The following is a 25,029-nucleotide window of genomic DNA, read 5'->3' on the forward strand; positions in this document are numbered from 1 at the left end:
GTGCGTGGAGGCTGGGAGGCTGTCCGTGGTGAGGGGGTGTAGAGGCCTAATTGTGAGTTCATGAGCTCAGCAGGGGGCCACTTTCTCCGTTCCATGCCCACAGCTGGCTGTGAGTCACTGACAGTCATTGACCGTGACAGGGCTGCTGGTGACAGGGCAGGCTCTGAGCATGGACGGGAGACGAGTCCAACCTGGTCCCAGCCTTGGGGGTCCCAGGGGGACTCAGGCTCTGCCCAGTTCCTGTCTAGATGCTACTGTATCCCCGGTCCCTGCGCTGGGCGCCTCCTCTGTCGGGGGGTGGCATAGAGACAGATAAGACACAATCTCTACTCTCAGGAAGCTCACGGGGGTGGGGAGGTGCATCTAGGCGTGGGCTGGGCACTTGTCTCAGGCTTCTGAACTTGCCAGGATAGGGGACCCAGAGCCAGGGTGCTGCCCCCTGCCCACCCCAGGCTCTGCAGGCCAGGCCTTTGCCAAGTGAGGCCAGGTGTCTTGTTCCTCCTTCCCAGCCCTACCTCTCACCGTGAGGAGGAAGCTGCCAGAGGGGCACAGACCTCAGGACAGACTCCTATTGAGGGGTCATCCTCTGGGAAAGTGGCCCAAAGGGGTCTCCGGACTGTGGCCTCCTTGGGAAAGCTGGGAGATGTGGGAGGGGATTCAGGGGTGAGCTGCTCCCAAGACGCCTCTTTCCTGGCCCCGCTGTGAGTGTCATTCAGCACCACGCGTCTGGCACTGCTGGATGGATCAGAAGTGTGGGGGCTTCCCTGGTGGCGCAGTGGTTGAGAATCTGCCTGCTAATGCAGGGGACACGGGTTCGAGCCCTGGTCTGGGAGGATCCCACATGCCGCGGAGCAACTAGGCCCGTGAGCCACAACTACTGAGCCTGCGCGTCTGGAGCCTGTGCTCCGCAACAAGAGAGGCCCGCACACCGCGATGAAGAGTGGCCCCCACTTGCCACAACTAGAGAAAGCCCTCTCACAGAAACGAAGACCCAACACAGCAAAAATAAATAAAATAAATTAATTAAACTCTAGCTCTGGAAGCAATTCCGAAAGGAAAATGCGCCAGATATTTAAAAAAAAAAAAAGACGTGTTCTTTCCTGTATGTGCGTGTGCTGTGTGCATCTCTCGCTAGGCCGAGCGCCTTGAGGACAGGCCCACGGCTCTTCATCCAGGTGGGGCCGGACCCACAGACCCAGTTCTGGGACAAAGATCAGACTCCAGCCTCTGCTCAGTGCGTGAAATGCTCTGTCGTTGCCATTTTTCATCCATTCATTCATCTTCATTGGTTCCACCATTCGTTCAAGTAATAGTACGTCTGAGAAGCATTCCTCTTGGTTCTGCTTAAACTCACCCTGCTCAGCCTTCTGGGGCAGCCCAGTCCACAATGTGAACATCTGACTTTTAAAACCTTACTGTTGGTAATTTGAAATCTGACTTCCTAGGTTGACCTTCTGCTGCTGGTCCTTCTGTCCTCCTTTATATGGCAGCCCTTGGAGGGTTCAAAGTTCATTCAGCTCCCCCTCCATTCTTCCCTCCCCCTCTCCGCCTTTCCTCCCTCCCTCCTTCCCTTCCTTCCTTCCCTCCCTCTCTCCTTCCCCCCCCTTCTTTCCCTCCTGCCCTTCCCTCCCTCCTTCCCCCTTCCCTTTCTCCTCCTCTCCCTCCCTCCTGCCCTCTCCTCCTTCCCTCCCTCTGCAGACATTTATGGACTTCTCCGCGCCAGGCACCAGGAAGACAATATTGAGCAGCAGCACATCCAGCCCTGACCTCAGGGCGCTCACCATCTAGTCAGGGAGACACTGCGAACAGAACAATTCCACAGATAACTGTCTCGCTGCCTCTGGTAAGAGCCACCCTGGGACCAGGGCAGGGTGGTAGGCAGAGCATATAAAAGTGGGACATAATCCACAGAGAGGTCAGAAAAGGCTTTCCTGAGGAAGCGGTGCTTTAGCTGATATGAAGACTAGGGAGGGGCTTCCCTGGTGGTGCAGTGGTTGAGAGTCCGCCTGCCGATGCAGGGGACACGGGTTCGTGCCCCGGTCCGGGAAGATCCCACATGCCGCGGAGCGGCTGGGCCCGTGAGCCATGGCCGCTGAGCCTGCGCGTCCGGAGCCTGTGCTCCGCAACGGGAGAGGCTACAACAGTGAGAGGCCCGCGTACCGCAAAAAAAAAAAAAAAAGACTAGGGAGGAACAGGAAATTTGCCAGCGGCCGTTTCTCATATGATGGGGTTTCTGGACGCCTCCCCACCCTGTCACTCTCTGTCATCAGCCCCTGGAGAGGGAGACACCCAGGTCTGGACCCACTGCTCCAGGAGGGCCTGGTCAGCTTAAGGTCAGGGGCACCCCACTCTCTCTGGCTGCTGCTGGCCCTGGGGGACAAGTCCCCTCCCAGGAATGCTCATCTGAACTGACCTTACATGTGGCCGCCCCCAGTCTGCTTCTGACTGCTGTGTAGAGGCCTAATTGTGAGTCCTTACATGGACCCTACGCATGCTCGTCGCTCCAGTGTGGCCTGCTCACTCCAGCCGGCAGGGTCTGTTGTGAGTCTGGATTCCACTGCTGGCCGCGATGCCCAGGCCCGCATCCCTGGTGAGTGACCAGCATTGAGTCTGCATACCTTGGACAAGGTGTCAAGAGGAGAGGCCTCAGAGCCTATGGGGAGCAGGGGGAGGGCAAGGGGCCTGAGATCCTTGGGGGGGGCTGTGGAGGGGCCTCTGCCCTGGCACCCCAGAAAGAGGTGCTTAGGGCCTGAGGCCTGAGCTATGCTGGGGTCCTGCTGTTCTGTGCCTCCCCCCATCCCCTCACCAATGCAGACCAGCTCCGCGTGCGCGCGTGCGTGTGTGGTGGGCGCTTGCCTGTCTGCGTGTGTGTGTGGAGTGTGTGAGCCGGTGTGAGTTGTCCTTGCTGTCGACTGGCACCACCCTTTGCCATTAGTAACCCCATCACTCACAGGGGCCGGGTCACCAGAGACTTGGAAGCGGCCCCACCCGACCTACCTTGCCTAACAGCCACACCACGTGGCCCCCTTTGCTCTCCTGCCTCTCTACCTGCCTGCAGGGTCCTCATTCACCACCCCACCCTCTCAAGTTGCTGACCAGGGAGCCGGGCAGGATCCCCTCCTCAGTCTTTTATTTCTGCCCACAGCATCCCTGCCACTGGTGCCACCCCCTGGTTCCCTCCTCACCTCATCACTTCCCCTGTCACCCCCTCTTCATCCGTTCAGACTCAGCGTAGACATGGACTCCTCCTCTAGGAAGCCCTCCCTGATCCTCCTCTGTGTTCTCAGACTGTAGGACCTAAGAGGGCACGGCCTACATGGCATTTATTATAGTGTTTTCAGAGGCTAAAACCTAATAGATCTTTTTAAATGAATCAGACTATAACCTCTGTGGGCTTCATATTTCTTATCTGTAAAATGAAAATAATACTATTTGACACAAGGGTTCTGAATAGGGAAGTAGATGATGATATGAATTTCCTGTCGCTGTGCTGGAGAAATCACAGATGTTCCAGAAACAACTCTCATGTCCCTGCCCCAACGTTTATGGATACACGTTCTTTTCTGTTTAAATCCTTTCTATTAAAAATATTGTACATTTTTGGAGTCCTTTGGCCCCAGAGCACAAGCGGCTTCTTGTAGCTCAGGTCTCTATTGGAAGGTCACCTCCTCACGGGGACTTTCTTTGATGACCCCATCTAAACTGCCCCACCCATCCAACACTCTCCACTCCAGTGGTTATCTCATCATGACCTGAACTTGATTCGTTTGTAACTTTTTGATCTGTCACTCGCTCCCTAGAATGTGAGAACCACAGGGACAGAGACCTAGGCTGCCTTTCCCATTCCTGGAGCCCCCAGTGCCCAGAGCCATGCCTGGCACACGGCGGCGATCCCTGAGTTTCCGAGGCTGAGGCTGTGAAGTCTCTAGGGGACAAATGCCAGTGTGTGTGTATTGTGTGTGTGTGTGTGTGTGTGTGTGTTTGGGATAGAGGGTAGCTCTTCCCCCCTCATCATACGTCCCAGGGAAGTGGGCTGGGGGAGACTCCTGTGCTCCCCCACGTGCTCCTGGAGGGAAATCGGGAGCCATGGTCCCTCCAGGGCTGCCTGGGCGTGTAAGGGAGGGGGCAGCACCTTCTGGTGACTCCTGAACACGGTCCATCTGCCAGCAAGGAGGGACGGGGCTGCTTCCGCTGTTCCCCCACTTTGGAGGGACACTCCCTGCTGCCCTAAGCTGGGACCCCAGGCCCTGGCCTGCCTCTTACTGGTGCCATTTTCTTCCCTGTGTGGCATTTGCTCCTCTCCTTTCCTCACTCTTGCCTTCCTGTCACCAGAGTCTGACAGGCCCCCTCCCACCTGCATTCTCCATCAACACCAAATCCTCAAACGTCCAGCTTTAGGGGTGCTGCGAGGTTCCCTGTGTCTCCTGCAGTGGGGAATGCTACCCCACTGGGGCTTCCTGGTGCTCAGCCCCCACCCTGCCACTCTGGCCCTTGCCCTGGGCATGGTGGGAGGGATTCCAGAGAAAGGCTGCCAGAGGCTCCCGCCTGTACCTGCTGCCCTTCCTGCTGGGGAAGGGAACTCAGTCCCCATGTGTCCCCCTCTCCCCCCAACTGAGGGGGTCCAGGGCCAGACAAGCCTACTTGGCTTCTGGCTCAGGTAGGCACAGAGGGTGTGCATGGACCCAGCTTTGGCCCCAGGCCCTTGGCCAGCCTCAGTGGCATTACCCGGGGTGGCAAGGACGCCCCCTACCAGCTCTGTCCCCCCACCCCATGACCCCTCAGCCCTGCTCTCTACACCGGGGTGGCCCAGAGTCACTGCCTCATCCTTAGAGCTGTCAGCACCCCCGGTTCTAGAGCTCCCAGCCCTGGAAGGGCCCCAGAATGTTTGCACAGGGGATTTCAGGGTTCAGAGGTTTGTGAAGTGGGCTCTGTGGAGTGCCCTGGAGCCAATCTGCGTGCACGTGTGTGTGTGCGCACGCGTGCGTACGCACATGTATGATGGACTAAATACTGGGGCTCTGGGTCCCCACTCCTACTGTGACCATAGAACCCCAAACTTTTTCTGTTACTAGTGAGACTCCACATAAGTTACTATTTAAGTAAAAGGATCCATTATTTTTAAAAAAGAAAGGTTTGAAAATCATGAAACCTAGACAAAACTCATTTTATGTGTGGGGAAACTGAGGCCCAGGGAGCAAATGGCTTCTCAAGGTCACAGTGGGATCAGTGACAGAGCTGGTATCATACCAGGCTGCCTGGCTCACAGGCTGACCAGGCCGAAATGTCCCTTTCAAGAGGTGGCAGGTGAGGGCGGAATGCCAGGAAGGCCTCATCCAGAGACGCGGGTTAAGGTCACAGCCTCCCCACCCCACGGGCCCCCTGTGAAGTGCCCAGGAGAACAGCTGCATTGGAAAGTTCCCTCAGTTCTTAACTGGAGGCTTGAGGTGTGGGAGTGGAAAGGGGCGGGATGAGGGAGGAAACGTGGAGTGGGGGTGGGGGACAGGGGTTCATCCTCTGGGTCACTCATACCCCATCCCCCAATTAGAACACCAAATGCCCTCCTGTCATTTTGAGACTGCTTCTCCATTCCCCCGTGGTCAGTCTGACAGTTCTCCGCAGGAGGAAGATGAAGGCTGCTCCACAGGCACTCCCTGCCACAGCGCCTGTCCCATTGGAAGCAGTCCCCCACCCGAAGCACCTGACTTCCAGGCAGAGGGACTTGGTGGCAGGCATACAGAGGGCTGGGTGGCACTGAGGTGATGACTTCTGGGGTGGGAAGGCTGTGAAGAAGTGGGGTGGGAGTTCTATCTCAGGAGTCCTGTAGCCATCCCCCTACTGGCAACAGCAGGAATGGCACAGTAGGGGGCTCTGTGGCACCCCGTGTCTCCTGCCAGTGTCCAGATGGGCACCGGGGAAAATGCTGTTGAATGAATAGTTGTGTCCATCCTCCACCAGCCTCTCCACAATCACCAGTCTCCGCCCGCCCCCTCCAACACCCCTGTCCTTTAGAGACTACAAGGACTGAGTTATTCTTAGTAGGTTTCATTCATCGAAGCGTGACAAACAGTGTCCTGGGAGGAATGCCTACGCGTAGCCGAGAGCCAGAGGGGTGAGATGGGTGCAAAGGCCCCATCTGAGGGGACAATCCAATGCCTTCAAGGAGCTCCAGACTGAGGGGAGACACAGCCCCGCCCTCAGGGAGCTCGCTATGATGTAAGATACTACCTCCACACCCCATTCCCCTAGCCCTCAGTGAGATCCCAGTCTAAGGGAGAGATCCAATATCCTGCCTTCAAGGAACCTCTGGTCTCATGGCAGAAAATACCATGTCACCCCCGCTGGAAAAGATCTGGTGCCTACCCAAGGCAGAGAACGATATTCAAGATGAAAAAAGTGGCTGCCAGAGGGGTTTCCAGAAGCATATGCAACCACCACTGGCCCCACATGTAGGGAGCATAAGGCGGGGCTCGGAGGGACACTCATCTTGGCACGCTTACTGAGAAACATGCAAAAACTACAAAGGTGCAATAGTGCAGACTGAGATCCTAGAAAATGAGGAAACGGCTAAAGGCGCAGGCCAGGTGGGCTGGCCTAAATCAAGGTCTCAAACTCAAATGCCTTTGGGGACCTAGTGTGGCCACACTGGCCTTTGCCAATGCGGAGGGCAGCCCACATTGTCCGTAGAATATAAAAACCACATACTCACTGAAGGTCAAAAAAACCTCACTAAAGATTAAACTTGGCCCAAGGCCATCAGTTTGCAACCCCCTGGGCATCAGGAAAAAATTCCTGATAGTGGAGAGGTTGGAGCCTGGTTTGGATAAAGAAGCTGACAGCCAAGTTGCTCCCCTCAAGTGCTGGCCACCAGGCTTGGCTTCTGTGTCTTCAGGGCCTCCTCCCACCCTTCCTGGGATGGAAGACTTGAGCCACACTTCACCAGCTCCCTTGTGGCCAACAGGCCACAGCTGGTCGGCTGCCAGCACTCCAGTCTGCGGCGGGGGTATCACCTTTCTTCGCAGGAATGTAATTCCCCAGGCAGGGGAAGGAGCCTGTCCGGCTCCTTAAATGAGCTGATCTGGAAGTTCTAGCTGGGTGGTCTTCCCTGAGAGCCTTTACTTGTCTGAGGCTTCAGTGCAAAATGGGATACTATCGCCCGGGTGCCCTACCCACCCCCGCCCGGGACAGTTAACTTTCCAGTCGGCCTCAGTGACCATGTCTACGAGAGGGTCCTGCCCCCTCCCCACTCTCCCAGTCCCTTCCTGCAGAGATCTCAAAGACTGTAGGCTTACGGGAGGGGAGGGGCCGGCTTCCCCACTTCAGGCCTAGGGACGGGTCTCCAAGTCCTCCCCTCCCCCCACCCCAGGTTGGGGGGTGTCTCATAGCTCTATCCTGGGACCAAGGGGGCAGTCCCGGAGGGCGGCAGGAAGCAGCGGGAGGAACCGACGCGCGCGCTACTGGGGACAGGGGACGGGGGATGGGTTCCGGGACCTGGGAGGGGCGGCCTAATTACGGCGCGTTGTCCCCGTGCCGCCGAGCGCCGCGGAGGAGAGCGGCGGTGGGTAATTGGAGCGCACTAGCCGTGCCCCTGCAATCCTGTAATTTCTCCGCGCGCTCCGGGTGTGTTGTAGGAGGTGAAGCGATGCGGGCTCGGCTCTGAGTCAGACTCTCGGAAGCCCGGCTAGGGACGCAGGGGACGAAAGAGGCCGCGGAGAAGCGACTCCCGCCGCGGGAGGCGCCGGCGCCTTCTCCTGGCAAGGAGTCACCCGTCCCGTGGCTGCTCGCAGTGCTTCCCCACTTCCGCGGACAGAGTGGGGCGGGGCCTGGGGCGGGGCAGCGAGGGGGCTTGGCCCGGGCCTCCTCCCGCCTCCAGGGGGCGCTGCTCAGTCCTGCGGCTCTTCCCCAGGCTTCGAGTCCGGTGCCCTGCACCCAGCCATGTGGCTGGCGCCCCGCGCGCAGGTGGACCGAAAGAGATGCAGATGCAACGCGGTAACAGACCTAGGGCAGTGAGAGAAAAAAACACTCAGAGACATCAGAAGGAAGTGGGGGCGCTTGTTCTAGCTGAGCCCTGAAATCAATTCTGGGGGAGCAGGGAGGAGCGAGCGGGGGGCCGAGGCTGGGAGGGGAGTTTATTTATTAGCCAGATTAGCCAGCATTAATGGGGGAGCGGTGGTGGCCGGCGGCGGCGGGGACATAGCTGGCATAGCTGGCATAGCGGCGGGGCCTCCCGCGGCGCGGGGCTCAGGCGGCTTCAAAGGGGCTTAAAGAGGCCCGTGGTGGCACTGCCACGGCCCCGCGGGGGAGGGCGTGGGCGCGGGCGGCGGGGGAGAAGGCGGCCATTGTGCACCGAGGGATTAGGGATCTGGCCTGGAAGGAATTTTAAACTGCTGCGAGCCGGCGCCCCAGGACTCCCCTCCTGCCCCTCCACTGCTCCAGGAGCAGGAGCAAGCTCAGATGTTTACCTGCATTTCCGTGTCTGGGGGGGTCCTCCCGCCCTCGGATTGGAGGCATCTAGGGTTGTCAGATTTGGCAAGTAACGATGCAGGACGTCCAGTTAAATTTGAATTTCAAATAAACAACGAATACGGTTTTTTTTTTTTTTAGTATAAGTATACTCCATGTGTTGTATGGGATATACTTATACTAAAATATTATTCGTTGTTTATCTGAAATTCAGATTTAACCGGACGTCTTGTATTTGCTTTTCCAGCAGCCCTAGAGTCACCAAAATGTCTAATCTGTGTCTGCCACAGATTGGGGGCTCCCTAAAAATTCAGTGGGGCTGTGTGTGTCTACCCTCAGACTGTAGGTTTCCTGAAGCCCAATGCTGTGTTTCACCCTTCAGAATGGAGCTCTGATGGTAGAGTACACGTCTCCATCAGAATAAGAGCTTCCTGAGGACGGAGCTCAATTTCAGATTGGACCTTTGAGGTCAACGTCTGTGTCTTCATCACACTGGAGGTTCCTGAAGGGGTGTGTGTGTGTGTGTGTGTGTGTGTGTGTGTGTGTGTGTGTGTGTGTGTGTGCGCTTGCGCTTCCTTGAGGGCAAGTCTGTCTCCTCCTCCAAACAGGTGGTGGCCCCTCCCCCTATTGGTGTAGTTTCCTGTCTACAGGGGGCGCCAGGGTCCCAGAGGACTGACCTACAGATGGATGGGTCCTGTTTCTTGGCACTCAGGGCTGCAGGTTCTCTAGGGTTGATGGACCTGGGGACTTGGGAGGTGGGGTCCCCATCCTGTGTGGCTCTTGACCTGGTCCTGGCCCCTGTCCGGGAGTTGAGGCCAGGCCTGCTTTGGCAGAAGCCGTGGCCAGCATGTGGGAGAATCTCTGAGTCTGGTTACCGACAGTTTTTGGCAGGAAGGGACAGTGTGGCCCTCGGTGCAGAATGGCCCTGCCCACCTCCTCTCTTCCCATAACCATTGCAGCCAAGCCTCTGTCCTCTATCAACCTCACAAACCCCATTACCCAGCCTTTGCCTGTGCTGTTCTCTGTGCCTCTCTTCCTGTCCTTGAGGACAGCTGAAGTCTCACCACAGCTCCTGGATGTTCTGGCCTTCAGCAGGGTAGGTATGGCCAAGTAGGCTGCTTGTGCCTGGGGGTCTTGTGGTGTGAAGAGACATCCATCCACTCCTTCCTTCCTCACCAACCTGGGCCACAGGGGCCAGAGAGGGGACAAAGGTGGGGGTGGGGAGAGATGGGAAGGTGGGGGGAGTGGAGGTGGAGGGGAAGCAAGGGGAAGCAAGAGGAAGTCTTGGCCACCATCTCCTCCCCGCTGCCCCCCGCCACTGTAGCCCCTTCCCAAATCCCCTGTTCCACCCCCTCTCCCTCCCCCCTCCCCAGCCTCTGAACTCTTTTCCCTTGAAGCTGAGGGAAGCCGTGGAGAAGCCCTTTCCCACGATCACAGCCTCAGCAACCCCACCCCCTGCTCCTTCGGCCACAGCCACCTTAGCCTCTGCAGAGCACAAGCCTGGCCTGCTCCATCCCTACAGGGCCCCCTCCTTGAGCCAGGACGCCTGCTTCCTCGAGTGGCATCACCCCACTCCTCAGGCCGCCCAGTCATCAGGTCAGCAATTAGCTACCGCATGAGGCCACCGAACGTCACAGCCCCTCCCCCCAGGCCAGCCGGCGGCGGAGTGCTGGGGGGTGCCCCCCACACTTTGTAGTCAGTGCCAAGTCCTGGCAGGACCTCCCCCCAGCCTACTGAGCGCTGGGGTATTGAGCTCTTCATCTTGGGACCCTGCGCTCCTGGGGGCGGGAGAAGCCTCGCTGCTCCCTCCTCCCTCCATGTCACCCCATCCCATTGGGTGAGGACACTCCCACTGCCTGGGTGGGGCAATGCCAGCTCAAGGGCACCTCAGCCTGGAGCGAGTGGAGCAAGCGGGTCTGGGCCTGAGATTCAGGTGTCTCTGTCCCCAGTCATAGGCAGTTTTCATCAGGCTGTCACCTGGGGCCTGGGAATCTGTGCACTGAGGATGGTGGCAGTGACCTGGTAAGGGGGGAGCAATGGACGGCCCTCTGCAGAGACCCAAACATGCAGGGGGGCAGCCTCTTCCTGAATGCCGATGGGGGGCTTGCACACCTGCACCTGGGCACACTCACAGATCCAACCTGGGCAGTGTGTGTCCTGCTGCAGTCATGCACTCAGGTGTCCCTGGCAGGCAAACCCACCTGGAGGTATACCACATGCCCAGACGACCCCTCCTGTGGCGTGCACACAAACCCACCGACATGCTCACAGGCAACAAGCTTACCACCACACCAAAACCAAAACCAGGATATGACAGAGGAGCCCAGCCCAGGAGGGTGGGATGAGAGACCACGCCCCCCTCCCCCATCCCACCCCTTGGGCTCGGTGTCTCCCTGGGGAAGGGTGGGAAGGGTGTGTGGTGGGCAGGTGGGCAAGTGGGAGCAGCTGTGGTCTGAGTCTGGAGGTGGGGGCAGGGTATGGATTTCCAGAGAGAATAAAAAAGTTCCAACAAATTTAAAGAAAGGTGTGGAATCTTAGGCAGATCATCACTCCTTAGGGCCTCAGGGATTGCATCTGTAAAACGGGGATATTAAGGACACCATTTAAACTTGGTTGGGAAGTTTAATGGAGGTAACTGGCTCAGAGCAGGTGCCCAGCCCACATAACCGTTGAGGAGACCCTCCCTATGTCCCGTCTCTGGGTGGTGGATTTGCCCACAAGAGCTGCCCTGAGGAGAGAAGCAGCCCTCATCCTGGGCCTTACCTGAGCATGTGCTCACCGCTGGTTTTCTCCACTTCCTGGCGTCCAGCCCTGGCCAGGCGTTGGGGCTGATAGGGTGTTGCTCCGGATTGGCCTGGGGGCAGGGCCTGGGAGGGACTGTCTGGCTGCCCCGCCCCTACCTGACTGGCCCAACAGGTAGCTGAGTGCTGGCTTCCAGCCCTGGGAGGGGATGAGTCAGTCAGCACCGCCCCATCCAGGCAAATGGGGCGCAGGGGACGGGAGCTTGGGTGGAGGGGCCTTCTAGGAACGTTCCTGGAAGAGGACCTGGGAACCACGCTGCTGCCTGGAGCCACCGCCTCAGCCTACTAGTCTGTACCCAGCTCAGCAAACACCCTCGTCCTTGCTTCTCACAGCGAGCCCTCCGCCCTCCGGATTCATGGGGCCGCCCCAGCTGGGAGCAGGGAGCCAGGCCTGAGGCCCTCGTGCTGCCTTGCCACCCTTCTCAGCCCTTCAGGAAGGCTGTCCAAGCCATGGCCACAGGGCCACAGGCACACACATGCTCTTGTACACATGTCCGCAGCCACACGAGCACAACCAGAGACGTGTTCCCACAAGCACACGCACACGCATACTCTCACTGCTCCCTCACACCTATACACACCCACATAAACACCCGACTTCACGCACACACTCGTGCACGACACACAAACTTGCAGAGTCATAATCACTATTGTTGGTTGGATTGTGTCCCTCAAAAGATATGTTGACATTTTTGCCCCAGTACCCGTGAATGTGACTTTAGTTGGAAACAGGGTCTTTGTAGATGTAATCAAGATGATATCTAACTGGATTAGGGTGGGCCCCTAATCTAATGACTGGTGTCCTTTTAGGAGAGAGATTTGTAGACAAAGAGATACGAGGCACACAGGGAGGAAGGTCACGTGATGACAGAGGCAGAGCTTGGAGTGAGGCAGCCACAAGCCAAGGAGCTCCAGGGATTGCCTGCAACCACCAGAAGCTGGGAAAGAGACGTGGAACAGACTCTTCCTAGAGCCTCCAGAAGGAACCAGCCCTGCCGACACCTTGATTTTGGACTCTGGCCTCCTTAATTATGAGAGAATAAATTTCTGTTGTTTTAAGACACCAGGTCTATGGTATAGTTTATTATGGCTGCCCTAGGAAATGAATACTCATGCGCACGCACACACACACACACACACACACACACACTCACTCACACACTCACAGTGGCTCTAGGCGCAGGAATGAGGTTGGTGGAGTCCCTTTTAGGGGCTGCTCTGTCTCTGTCCTCCTTCCCCTGTGACTAGTCCAGTCGACACAAAAAGGCTCACGGCACCAGGCAGGAGCTCAATAATTTTTCATCTCTCCTTCCCTCCCTGGAGTTCTTAACGAGGCATCCCCCTCAAAATCTGTTCTCAAGAATGGGTAGCCATGGTTATGTGCACCAAAAGACGTGTCTAAGAAGGCTGCGGTTGCTTTAATGCTGTTAATTAAAAACTGGAAACAACCAAATGTCCATCAACAGCAGAACACATAAATCAGTTGTGGCATAACTATTCAATGGAAGGCTACTCAGCTACGAAAAAGGAAGAACTGGTGTTGCAGAAACAATGTGGTTAACCCTCACAGACCTCATGTCCAATAAACTGGGTCAGACGCAAAGAGTGCATGCTCTAGGAGTCCGTTTGCATGAGGTTCAAGAATAGGCCAAGCCAATCTGTGGTGAAACAAGTCAGAATAGTGGTCACTTCTCTCCTGGAGGGGATGGTATTGGCTGGCAGGGGCTTGAGGGAGCGTCCTGGGGGGCTGAAATACTCTATGCTGGATCTAGGTGGTGGTGACATGCGTGTACAAACATGAACAAATTCACCAAGCTGTACCCCTAAGATTTGTGCAATTTGGTGCACAAATCTTACACCTCAATTTAAAAAAAGTAAATTAAAAAAACTGGGTCCCCGGGAAGTCAATGACCAGAAGCCACTGGATAGCATCTTCTGGGGTGGGTGGCTGCAGAGCCTGCCTCGTCCCCATGCTGCACTGGTGTCCTTGGACCTGGGACCCCTTTTGTGGCTGACGTTCCAGGATATTTGTCGACTGTAAACTTTGAGCCAGGGGCTGCCTGGGGAGGCCCTGGTGTGTCTCAGCAGCTCTGGGTGGGAATGGGTGTGCAGAGGATCCCACTGCAATCTGTTTCCCCAATTTAAGACCACATGTTATCATTTCTTTCACAAAAAGCCTACACTGAAGCAGAGCTACCTTTTTATGCAGCTTTTGCTATCTGCCAGGCACATACTAAGCATCTTTGAGGGAGGTGGCAGTGTTGCCATTTCACAGGCAAGAAAACTGAGGCTATGAGCTGTTGAGCAAATTCCCAAAGTCACACAGGAAGCTCAACGGAGGGGATTTGGCATGATAGATCCATCATACTGGGGCTGCCTGTGGGCAAGGCTGTGTCTCCCGGTCAGTGTGGGCTCTGGGGTTTCTAAGTCCCTCTGCAGGAGGGATTTAGGGGAGGATCTTGTCTTGAACCTGACTCGTAGCACAGGCACTGCTTTCCTGGCCACTCAGCTGCCCCTCACCGTGGCTCTGACCGTTCTGCCTAGCTCAGGGCTCTGCCCATAGGTGTACCATAGTTTGGGACCATGGATCTGGGGGGTGAGGGAAGAAGCGGGGGAGGGCATGGATCAGAAGGACCTGTTCCTTTAGCGACTGTGCTGGAATCAGCTCTAGAGGTTCCCACCCCTTCCACTGCTTCCTGGCCCGGCCCACTGGGTGGGAGTCAGGACCACCCAGCTAAGCCATGCCAGAGCCATGCTGAATGGAGAGCTGGACCCTGCCCCTTGCCAGGAGAACCAGCTGGGAGAGGGGCTTCATTAAGGATGTATAGAAGGGCAGTGTGCAGGGTGGCCCTCAGCACAGCCCAGGACCAGGTGCTTCCCACCCACCCAGGCCTTGCCCGCAGGAGCTGGGTCATATGATGGTGCCGAGGAGGCAGGTATAATAGGAGCTGACATCCTCCTCGGCCTGCCCTGTGACTATATTAAGTTCTGTTCCTGGTCTCCCCTCCACCCTATCCCCAGGACTTTCCCTCCTCCCGCAGGGGATCCTGCAGTGCAGACCGAGGAGTCCTTCCTCCCCTCCATCCCATTGTCCTAGGAAAGGGGCAGGAGTTTAATGAGGTCACAGCCAGTGCGTGGGTAAGTAGAGGCGGTAAATTTAGGCCTTGGTGCTAATGAGCTGTAGTGGGGAGCAGCTTGGAGGGAGGCTGCCTGTTCCTAAGGCCTTAGCACCCCTCACACTCAGTCATCCCCCCACTGCCCCCCTCCCGCCCCCACGTCACCCAGGGCTCACAAAGGCACACACAGAACACGCCCAGCAGCCGCTGAGACACGGTTTTTACTCTTGCAGGGCAACCACGCGGAGGTACCCTTGCACGTTTGCACCCCTGGGAGCCCATTACCACCCTTATAATCCTGTTCAGGCGCTCACGTTTGCACGCCCAACCATGCATGCTTGCAGCCCCATGACCTCACATGCACACCACCCACCCCCGTTCGCCATTTCTCCGAAGCCCCCAGAAGCAGAGGAGCCCTGGGGCTGCAGGGGGGTCGGGGAATGCAGTCTGGAGGATGCAGGGCATTTGCACCCCCTGCCTGGACCTAAAGGCTCAGTCTCTTTCTCCCCCCACCCACAGTGGGACTCGCCACCCCTGGGGTGAGAGGCCAGAAGCCCCAGGAAGCCCTGCCTTCTACCCAGGGTGAGGGCAGAGGGCAGGGCAGGGTTTATTAATAAACTCGCTCCTGACTGGGAAGGCCTGTACAGGAGGCCCAACCTCGAGCCAATCACAGCAGAACTTTCCAGGAATGTCACCCCCAAGCAAACCTTCCTCTGACTCCAGGATTATTTCCCACCGCTGATTTCATCCTCTTGGTGTGTGGGGCTCCCGCCAGGCTGCCCTGGCTCTGCCCCACAGGCCCGCTGTCATCCGGCAGCTGACATCTGCCTTGGCTGCCGCCCAGAGGTCACAGCATGTGGGCGATGGGACTGGGATTAGAACCGCTTCCTCTGTAACCCAGTCCTGCTACATCCCGCTCCCCCAAACCGAGGACCACTGAGCCCTCTGTGTTGGGAGCTCAGGAGGGCCTCTGCCTCGCTACCCACTCACGGCATCACGAGGCTGCCCTGGACCCCCACTCCAAGTGGGGCGGGGCCCTTAAAGCAGAGACCCTGGGCTAGCTTCTTGGCCTTGTGTCCTTGGGCGAGCAGAACGTGACTTGTCTGTGGTTCACTGTCATCATTTATAAAAGGAAGGTAAAAACGCCCTCCCAAAATCAGCTGTGAGGATGAGGAATGTGTGATGGCTGGTGTAAAGCTATAAAGGGCTGTACAAGAGTGTAGAGGAAATGGATTTTATGTCTTTGCCTCTGTCACTAATTCCATCCCCATCTCCATCATCACCACCACCATCACCGACACCTCCATCTCCTTCACACCATCACTTCCTCTATCACAGAATCACTGCCATCGTCCTCAGCCTCCTCACACTGCTCTCCTCGGCGACCCTTCCATCACAGCCACCACGCGATCACCACTCCATTGCTCCAAGAACGCTTATTCAATACCTACTGTGTTCACAGCCTTTTGGAAATTACTTCTGTCCAGGGTCCCGCACGTTGGGAATGGCCTATACCTCTCACCTCCTTTAAGCCCTGACACACAGCCCATCTCTGGCAGGAACTGTTCCTTAATCTACCCTGCATTACTCAGATTTCTTCTGTACACTGTGGTTCAGCTTCACCTGTCCCCTCCCTGGTTGCTGTGTGTGTGTGTGTCTGTGTACTCACACCCACACTGTTTAAACTGGTTTCTAAAGGCAACCTCCACCCAGATATCCTACACAGAGCATGGTGGCTCTGGGTCCCACTCCTGGCTCTGACACTTTCTAGCTGTGGGACCTGGGACAAGCCAGGTCTCTTTGTCTTCCCAACTGTAAATTGGATTTAATAATCCCATGTCTCATAGAGTTGTGGTGAGGGGTGCCTGAGATGTTGTATATACAGCACTTAGAGCAAGTGTTCAATAAACACTAGTTATTGCTGTTGCTGTTATTATTAGTCCTTCCTCCTGCCAATGCTTGACACAGGGCTTTGTGCTGTCAATGAAAATGAATATATTACTGCATACACTCTGACTTTGCAATATGAATATCTTGGGAGGGAAGGAAGAGTTGAACCTTTCTGAGAACTCTCTCCCCACCTGCTTCCAGAAGATGCCTGAGACCTCTGGGTAAGGGGTGTGTGGTGGGTTGGGAAGGACCATGAGGGGAAGTTGGAACCAGGAAGAGTTGAGTTTGCATCCTGACTTCATCAGCGAAGCAACTATGCGCAAGTTGTCACTTATCCACCTCAAGCCTTAGTTTTCTCATCTGTAAAGTGGATCACCACCCTGGCCACTGTGAGACTATCATCTCTGTCTGTCTTGAGCACAGTCGCCACAGACAGTTCTGGATGGGACTCAGGGCCAGTATACCCTTGGGGCTCAACCTTCCCATGCAGACAATGGACAATCCCAGCAGAGCCTGCTTCCCTGAGTAGGTCGGCGAAGATGCTGAGTGATAATGGGAAGTGTTCAGAAAAGTTAAACACCCTGGGAAAGTTCCAGGGACAGTCTTAATAATGATTGGCTCGAGTGAGGTCTAGCTTGGCCTGACCTGAAAGAACACACTGTGGTCTGATCTGGGTTCCTGGAGCAGGGTGGGGGCCAAGGGGAGGAGGGCCAAGGGGTCCCTAACTGCAAGTTTGGGAAGGCCACTCTGTGCTCAGACTCCCACGTGCACCATGGTGTGATCCATAGGTGGCAGGAGGGGAAGGGCAGCTGGGACATGGCAGGACGGGGTGGGCCTGGGAAGCATACAGCCTTTTCTGGGGTCCCTGGTACATTGATATCCACACAGCTGCAGCCACCTGAGGATTGCCCCCGCCCTGGCCCTGAACCCCCAGGGAATAAACAGGGACAGCAGCCGGCTGACTGGTGTGTACTCCTGGTCCCTACAATGTAAACTCCCAGGACATATTTATGTTCTGTGGGCCTGGCCCCAGTCCCCTGCCCAGCTCAGAGGGGTCACGCCACACCAGAAATCACACATACGGGATAGCTGGATGTCTCCACAAGGTGGGAGAGGGGCTGGGAAAACCAGGGGGCGTAGTGGGGGACAGGGACCAAAGACAGCTGGAGCTGGGTGGCCAGAGGGAGAGTTGCAGAGGGGGAAGGGCGAGCAAGCGTTATCGCGGAGTCAGGCAGGGCCCTGTTCCTAGAACTGCAGGTCAGAATCCTAGCATAGCCCTGGCCTGGCTGGTGACCTAGGTCACTCTGTGGTCTTCCAGGGCCAGTCTTGGCCTCGGACTCCAGGGTCACGGAGCCTAGGGCTCTGCCCAACCCACAACTGGCCTGAGAATGGGACTGCCATGGCTTTCTTTGGTTCACCTTTTCCCTGCCCCCTGCCGGGCACTGTGCCAAATCTCTTGTGCGTTATCTCACTTAAGCCTCACCACCTGCCGGAGGGCAGGAGCTACTGCTGCCCTCATGACCCTGTGGAGGGTCATAGGGGTAAGTAAGTGACCTGAGGTGATGAAGCCTGGAAGTGTCCAGGCTGGGGTTGGAACCTGGATCTGTGACCAGAGTATCTCTGCTCTTAAGAGCCATGCGTGGCAGGCTACTGCCCTTGAGGGCAAAGTGATGCCAGTCACATAGAATCCAGGGCTCTCGAGTCCTGGGTCAACTTTCTTCCCACTGGACCAGGAACAGAGTGGTGAGGAGACACAGCCCTTCCCTCAGGGAGTCCCAGTCTGAGGGGAGACACAGCCCCGCCCTCAGGGAGCCCCGGTCTGATGGGAGACACAGCCCCGCCCTCAGGGAGCCCCAGTCCTGATCCCAGGGAGCACCAGTTGGAAGGGAAGCCCCTGACCTCAGGAAATTACTGAATGGCCACAGCATTGGGGAGGCAGGTGGAGCCAGAGGGCTTCATACAGCTGGAGTCAGCGTGGGAAAGCTTCCTGAGGGAGGGGGCTGGCAGCCCCGTTAGGAAGGAGGAGTTGGGCAAGTGATGGGCAGCTTTTGGTGGCCCTGGAGACCAGAGCTGCATTCCCACACTACCCTGATTAGGAAACAAGGCTCATCTCTGCTCCCTGCACTGCCCCGCTTCCCTGGGTAGCACTACCATGCAGGCCCCGCCCTGCCCGCCTGGGAGGGGCAGGAGGAACACAGCCATGTGACAAGCATTCAGCTGGGAGCCGTGCATGTCTCAGGAATGACACCCAGGGAAGGCTATTTTAATCTGGGAAGTTGCCTGTTCCTCCTGCCCACCCCAAAATAACCAGGCTCCCAAAGGAACCTGCAACATCGTGGGCTGCCACCAGCCTAATGGAGCACTCCAGCCCCCGCACCTCCACTGTGGCCAGCCTCCCTCCTCAGTTGGAGTCCTCGCCTGCTGGGGCTGTATTTCCTCCCTCAGACTGGGGCTTCCTCAGGGCAGAAGCTCTGTCATCAGATTGGGAGCTCCTGGAATGCAAATGTTGTATCTCCCCACTCAGACTGGAAGCGCCTCAGAACATCCAGGCCCTGGAGCCTGCCTCCCTGGAGCCTGCGCCTCTGTCTGTCAGGTGGGTTCTAGGAAGCCTTTTTCTCCTGAGCTGTATTAGGGAGAACGCCCCTGTGATGGAGAAACCAGGTTTCCCTCCCCCATTGGCCACAAGTACTCCTGGCCAGTGGGCTCACTTGGGGCCTAGGCCATGCGTGGCAGGTCCAGGCTTCCCTGCTGCTGGCCTCATGGTGTCCTGACAGGAGGGCTCACGTGTCTCAGCATCAGCCAGCCACCTGCTGCCTCCTGCCTCCCAGAATAGGAAAGCGCTGGCCTTCTCCCATTACCCACTGCGTGCCCCACTGCCCTTGTCCTCGGAACGGGGCTCTCACTTCTCACTGTGCTCTTCCATGGTGGATGTTGAGGGAGTTGATCCCGCAGCCCTGACTGTTCTCAAAGCTGAATGACTGGATATGGCCAAAGCAGGGGTTGCTCTGGTCCTGAGCTGGGTACCAAATGGGGAGGGTGTCCACTAACTTCAGGGCTCCTTGTAAGGAACCACTGTCCATTGGTCCTATTAAGAGTACCCCCCAGGGGCTTCCCTGGTGGCACAGTGGTTAGGAATCTTCCTGCCGGTGTGGGGGACATAGGTTCGAGCCCTGTTCCGGGAGGATCCCACATGCCGCGGAGCAACTAAGCCCATGCGCCCCAAGTACCGAGCCTGTGCTCTAGAGCCCGTGAGCCACAACTACTGAGCCCATGTGCCACAACTACTGAAGCCCGCGCCCCTAGAGCCCGTGCTCCGCAACAAGAGAAGCCACCGCAATGAGAAGCCCGCGCGCCGCAAGAAAGAGTAGCCCCCGCTCACCACAGCTAGAGGAAGCCCGTGTGCAGCAACGAAGACCCAATGTGACCAAAAACAAATAATAAAATAAAATAAATAAACTTATTAAAAAAAAAAAGAGTACCCTCCACCTTCTCTCCTCCCCAGCATCCAGCAAGACCCCTGGCATGGATTAGGGGCTGGGCACGATGCTGTTGACCTAAGTAATATCATTAACTACTGCTTATTGAAGACTGAGAAACTGAGGTTCAGAGTTTGAGAAGACAGCTCCTCTCAACAGCCTCCCCTCCATTCATTTCACAAATAACCATTTTTATTTTTTATTTTTTTGTGGTACTCAGGCCTCTCACTGCTGCGGCCTCTCCCGTTGCGGAGCATGGGCTCCGGACGCGCAGGCTCAGCGGCCATGGCTCAGGGCCCAGCAGTTCCACGGCATGTGGGATCCTCCCAGATCGGGGCACGAATCCGTGTCCCCTGCATCGGCAGGCAGACTCCCAGCCACTGCACCACCAGGGAAGCCACCACAAATGACCATTTTTAACTGAGCACTTACTATGTCCCAGGCATTGTTCCCCATTAGTTACTATGTTTTAATCCTCACAACATCCTACTGAGAAGAGTATAGTTGTACCATTTAAGTGTAGAGGGAATGAGCCTCAGAAAGGTTGAGTGAATTGCCTAAGGTCACACAGCAAGAAAGTGGTAGCATTGGTATTCAAATTCAGGTTGGTACAATGTTGCCTTTTTCTTTTTTCAGTTTTTGGGGGGATATTTTATTGTGGAAAACTTTAAACATTCAGACAAGTAGAGAGAATAGTACAATGACCCTGCAAGCACCCATTACCAAGATAGAACAATGAACATTTTGCCAGGTTTGCTTCTTGCTTTGGGGAGCTGAAATATTTGAAAGTAAATTATTGACATTATGACATGTCACCTGTAATCACTTCGGAATGCATCTCTCAAAAATTAACCCAATTTTCTATATAAACTAGCAAGCCATTCTCATGCTGAACAAAACAATTTCCTGTAATTATCTAATGCACAGATCATGTTCAACTCCCCCAAACTGAACATGATCTTCGCTGGATCTTGTCACTCGACCGCACTGCCGCCGAGAGGTGGGTGGACAGGGTTTGGAGAGACCTTTGTCAGCCTCTGTCCATTAGTTTCACTTGGGGACACAGATCCTTCCTTCTCTTTTCCCTGTCGCTGGGGGCAAGGTTTCTAGGTAGGAGAATAAGAGGAGCCCAAGGGAACTTGGTGGGTGGTGGAAGCTTTGGGGAGGTTCAGGGGACCTCTGTCTGCGTCTCCTGGGGTGGGGACCACGGAGTGAAGTGGGTATCCTGAGGAGTTGAGAGAAGTCGTGAACTGGCAGTAGGGAACCTCAGCAGGGGCTCTGGTGCGGTCGCCCTCCTGCCAGGGGATGGGCTGTCCCAACCCACTGGGGCCTTGGGCCTGGGGGCCCCTCCCATACAGGGTCCCCTGTCCATCCTGGGCCCTCAGATCAAACAGCCCACCAGCCCTCCAGCCAAAACAGGAGCTGGAGGAAGGTCAACTTATCGGCCTCCCCTGCTCCCTCATCCTGCGGGCCTGTCTGTGGGCACTATCAGTGTCTGTGGTGAGGGAAGGGGTTGATGGGACAGGGGGCAAGGCCACCCCCCAGGTCCATTCCTGCATGGAGAGGATGCTTTTTAGCAGGATTCTGGGAGAGCCTGGGCCTCACAGGTGGCAACGAAGGGGACTGCCAGCCAGTGACCATTTGGGACACAGGTCTCTAAGTTCCCTTGCTGCTCCGTGCCTGTCCTATCCTTAGTCCTTTGGGGGGTGGGGATGGGAAGGACTCTTACCTACGGCAGGAGATGATGACCTCTGGATCTTTACTCCCTGGATGAGGATGGAGGTGTTCAAGGCTGAGTCAGACCACCCTGAAGGGACAGGGGCTGTGTTTCTCTGCTTAGTCTGGGGGCTGCCAGAGGACAGGGGCTCTATTTCTCCCACTGGAGTAGAATATTCCAGAGGGCAGGGCTATGTCTCCCCCAACAGACTGGGTTCCCTGAGGCTGGGTCAACACTGACCTTCCCTCATCATCGTTACCTCCAGGGGCCCCAGAGTGAAGCTATCTCTGAGGACCCCCAGCTCCTCATTGCTCAGGAACCTGGGCAGGGCGGAGAAATAAGCTGGCTTCAACTTGCTAGCAGTGAGCAAAAGTGGGATGGTCTGGGTTATAGACCATTCCTGGTGGGTTATAGAATCTGCTTCCTTTGATGGTTTTGGGTGTGACCACCCCTTGTTGGGGCAGGGGATGGAAGAGAGGTCTCCCCTGGGGCTCCTCCTTCCATCTCTAGAGCACCCCAGCTACCTGTCTTGTGAGACATTGCCAGGCTATGGGGGATTCAGGGTCGGGGGAGGGAGACTCAGGAGCCAGGAGTTGGATCCCAAGGGGCAGGCTCTTGAGGGAGCCCCTTCCCCTGCTTCCCCTGGCCCAGCCAGGACTTGCTGGGCAGGAGCAGGAGAGAGAGGGCTCAGCCTTGGGTGGGCCTCAGGGGATGGGGGAGGACCAGCTCCTGGGAAAACATGGACCAAGGCTGCCAGATAAGTTGAGGGTGGTGAGGAGAGGGGTGGGTGGGATGGGGAGGGGCCTTCAGGGGTTCCCCAAGGGCCAAAGCTCTGAGGCCACAGGTCCACCTTCGTCAACCTGGACCCAGGAATTGGTCCCAGGAGGGTCTCCTTCAAGGAGGCTGCTTGACTGCAGCTCCCACTTCTCGCTTCTCTCCCAGACCCCTGCGTCCGTGCAGCCACACCCCAGTGCTCAACTCCCGACAGTGCCCAGGCCTGTCTCCCCAGCAGCCCAGACATTGCATATAGATCCTCTTGGTCGCTCCCCAAACACCTGCCAGTGGGCCGTGCATACAGCAGGCGCTTAGCAAAGCCAGCTGGCTGATGGCTCCAAACGGAATTCTTTGATTAAAGCTCTAGTTTGTCCTGAGCCAAGTGGTCAGAGAAGTGACCTTTTATCAGCACTTCCTTCCTCAGGAGGACTCCACCCCACCCTGCGCCTCTGTCTGTCAGGTCCAATCACCTTGTTCCTTTGGGTGGTCACCCAGGGGTGCACGAATACTGTTGGAGAGGCTGATGCTCAGATCCCCATCCTGGGGTTTGAGAGGGGAAAGGACCCCCAGTCTGAGGGGCGGACACAGCCTTGTCCTCAGGGAGCCCAGTCTGAGGGGACACACAGCCCTGCCTCAGGGAGCTGTAGTCTAAGGGGGGAGCCATAGCCCCTACCTTAGGGGAGGCCTGTCCCTTCAGCTCCTACTCACCATCAAAGCATTGAGGGTGGGGGAGAAGGAGGGCTAGTGGCCGAGGGCTCCCGCGTTGACTCTCTCCAAGTTCCTGACAGATTTCTGCTCTCAGCCAGGGCCTGGGTGAGGTGAACTCCCTCCATAGACCCTTGTGGGCTTATTTTCACCACTCAGAGCTAATGGTAGGAATGCCCACTGCCTCGTTAACCCTTGGAGATGTTCTGTGGAAGAAGGAAGCCCCACGTCCAGCACACACAGGCGCTTTCCATTCACGAATTTTTCCTACCCATTATATCAGGTGAATCTCACACTGCCACATGTCCTAATGCAGCCCCATTTTATAGATGAGGAAACTGAGACTCAGAAAGTTGAGAGGATGCCCGAAGCCCCATCGCTAGGAAGTGACAGAGGCCCAGGTCAGCTTGGCTTCAAATTGTATGTTCTTTTCAGGACTTGAGCTTAGAAGGGGGTGGCCCCTCTGTTCACCTCCAACCCCCCACACCTCAGCTTATATGGTCCCACTGGGGAGTGTGGATTGGCTGTGCGATTTCTGGAGGTCTGAGTCTTGGGGCCTTTGGGGAAATGCCCTGTGGATCCTTGGGGAGACCACAGCGAGGGGTGTGAAGCAGGGCAGAGAGGGAGGAAGAGGGGACTTTATGAGCCACCATTGTGCAATGGGTGAGGGCTGCCTGGAGGAACAAAGGAAGCAATCTCAGTAAGTAGCAGCAGCCTCTGTGACCAAGCAGGCTCTGCAAACATGGACAGGCTCTGCAAACCACAGCAGGCTCTGCAAACATGGACAGGCTCTGCAAACCACAGCAGGCTCTGCAAACATGGACAGGCTCTGCAAACCACAGCAGGTTCTGCAAATGCGGACAGGCTCTGCAAACACTGACAGGCTCTGTGTTAAGGGGCCCCACAATGGCAAGGGGAATGAGGAACATTATGGAGGAGAAGACCCTGGGGTCCAGAGATGCTAAGGGAAGTTTCCACTTACCTTAGATGTGAAGGCAGGTGCTTGGTTCCCAGCAGTGGCTCAGCCTCTGTGAGGGAGCCCCGGAGGGGGACACCCAACCTTTCTCCCCTCCTCCACAGCCCTCTCCAGTGCCTCTGCCCAGTGCCCACCCACTTAGCAGGCTGCAGAGGTGCCAGGGCAGGAGGACTATGACTGGGGGAGTCCATGGAGGACACGGGGGGAGGGTCTCCCAGGTGGAAGTCGGGCCAGCTGGGGGATGGGGTAGTCTGGTCCCAGGCTGCCATGGGGCAGGCTGGAAGCCCCGTGTGCCTTTGCCCACGGCCCCTCTGATCTCCTGAGTGTCTCAGCCTCGGGAGCAGAGGAGGGAGTGGTGGGAGCAGCAAATTTTTCCGAATGGAAAATGATGAAATCTTTCTGGAAAGCTGACTTTTCCAGGCTCTGGTGGGTACAGCTGACAAGGGGAAACCTGAGCCGTGTGGGCAGGCAGGGGGTCCGGCAGCAGGGGATCAGAGGCGTCTCTCTATGACAGAGTCCTGGGAAGCCACTCCAGAGCTAAGGAGGGCCTGCTGCCTGGGGGCTGCCTTGGTGGGGCAGGAAGTGGGCAGCTGAGTTAAGCTTCAGTCCTTGGCCCTCTACAGTCTATGCCCAGCCCAGCAACTAGAGTGATGCTGTGACAAAGTCAGGTCCTGTCTCTCCTCAGAGTCAAGGCCAAAGTCCTTCTTGTGACCTACATGGCCCCATGTCATCCTACTCTGCTACCACTCTGCCCCCCCACTCACTCTGCTCTAGCTCCCTATTCCTCAGATTGCTGGACACACTCCTGCCTCAGGGCCTTTGCACTGCCCGTTCCCTCTGCCTGGATGCTTCTCCCCTCAGACATGCACACCCCCTCACTTCCTTAGGTCTTTGAATATCACCTTCTCAGTGAGGTTTTCCTGACCACCTATTTAATACTGCAGTCTGCCCTTCCCACTCCAGCACCTATACCCTCCCTTCTATATTACTATGCTTTATTTTTCTCCAAATAACCTCAAATTATTTCTTCTAATATATTTGTAGTGGGTGGAAGAGTGGTCCTGCAAAAGATATGTCCATGTCCAAACCCCTGGAACCTGTGAATATGACTATA

General features: G+C 56.5%; 1 protein-coding gene and 2 long non-coding RNA genes across 4 annotated transcripts in view; 1 reads left to right on the forward strand and 2 right to left on the reverse strand.

Moving 5' to 3' along the window:
* Positions 1-5,162: 5,162 nt before the first annotated feature.
* The window catches only part of LOC137231940 (uncharacterized), a 64,612-nt gene continuing 44,745 nt past the window's right edge, over positions 5,163-25,029 (reverse strand). Inside the window, exon 2 of the long non-coding RNA XR_010946821.1 lies at positions 5,163-6,193. This is a non-coding gene — a long non-coding RNA (uncharacterized lncRNA). The remainder of the gene's footprint in view (positions 6,194-25,029) is intronic.
* Positions 6,027-24,476, reverse strand: LOC137231938 (uncharacterized). 2 transcript variants are annotated; one of them, XR_010946819.1, is made up of 3 exons: positions 11,224-11,247; positions 9,525-9,640; positions 6,027-7,995 (listed from the first exon to the last, which is right to left on the reverse strand). XR_010946819.1 is itself a non-coding variant. In XM_067752818.1 (3 exons), the coding sequence occupies exons 1-3, from the start codon at positions 24,182-24,184 to the stop codon at positions 9,169-9,171; spliced, it is 912 nt and encodes a 303-aa protein (XP_067608919.1). In that variant the 5' UTR covers positions 24,185-24,476; the 3' UTR covers positions 9,037-9,168. The 2 variants fall into 2 exon arrangements, 1 of the variants encoding a protein (XP_067608919.1); XM_067752818.1 differs by lacking the exon at positions 6,027-7,995 and adding an exon at positions 23,922-24,476 and having other exon boundaries at positions 9,037-9,640; positions 11,224-11,400.
* Positions 7,893-12,392, forward strand: LOC137231939 (uncharacterized). The gene is made up of 3 exons (XR_010946820.1): positions 7,893-7,986; positions 9,420-9,556; positions 12,072-12,392. It is a non-coding gene; the product is annotated as an uncharacterized lncRNA (long non-coding RNA).

The sequence above is a fragment of the Pseudorca crassidens genome, chromosome 10 (genome assembly GCF_039906515.1).
Source record: "Pseudorca crassidens isolate mPseCra1 chromosome 10, mPseCra1.hap1, whole genome shotgun sequence".
Taxonomy (NCBI): Eukaryota; Metazoa; Chordata; class Mammalia; order Artiodactyla; family Delphinidae; genus Pseudorca; species Pseudorca crassidens.

Coding starts and splice junctions, on each gene's coding strand:
- LOC137231938 (XM_067752818.1), bottom strand. CDS start 24,184: ATGGCAGCCTGGGACCAGACTACCCCATCCCCCAGCTGGCCCGACTTC. Junction 11,401..23,921: donor CACCTGCCTTCACATCTAAG/GTAAGTGGAAAC, acceptor ATCCCCTCCCAG/GGCTGGAAGCCAGCACTCAG. Junction 9,641..11,223: donor AGCGGTGAGCACATGCTCAG/GTAAGGCCCAGG, acceptor CCTGTGGCCCAG/GTTGGTGAGGAAGGAAGGAG.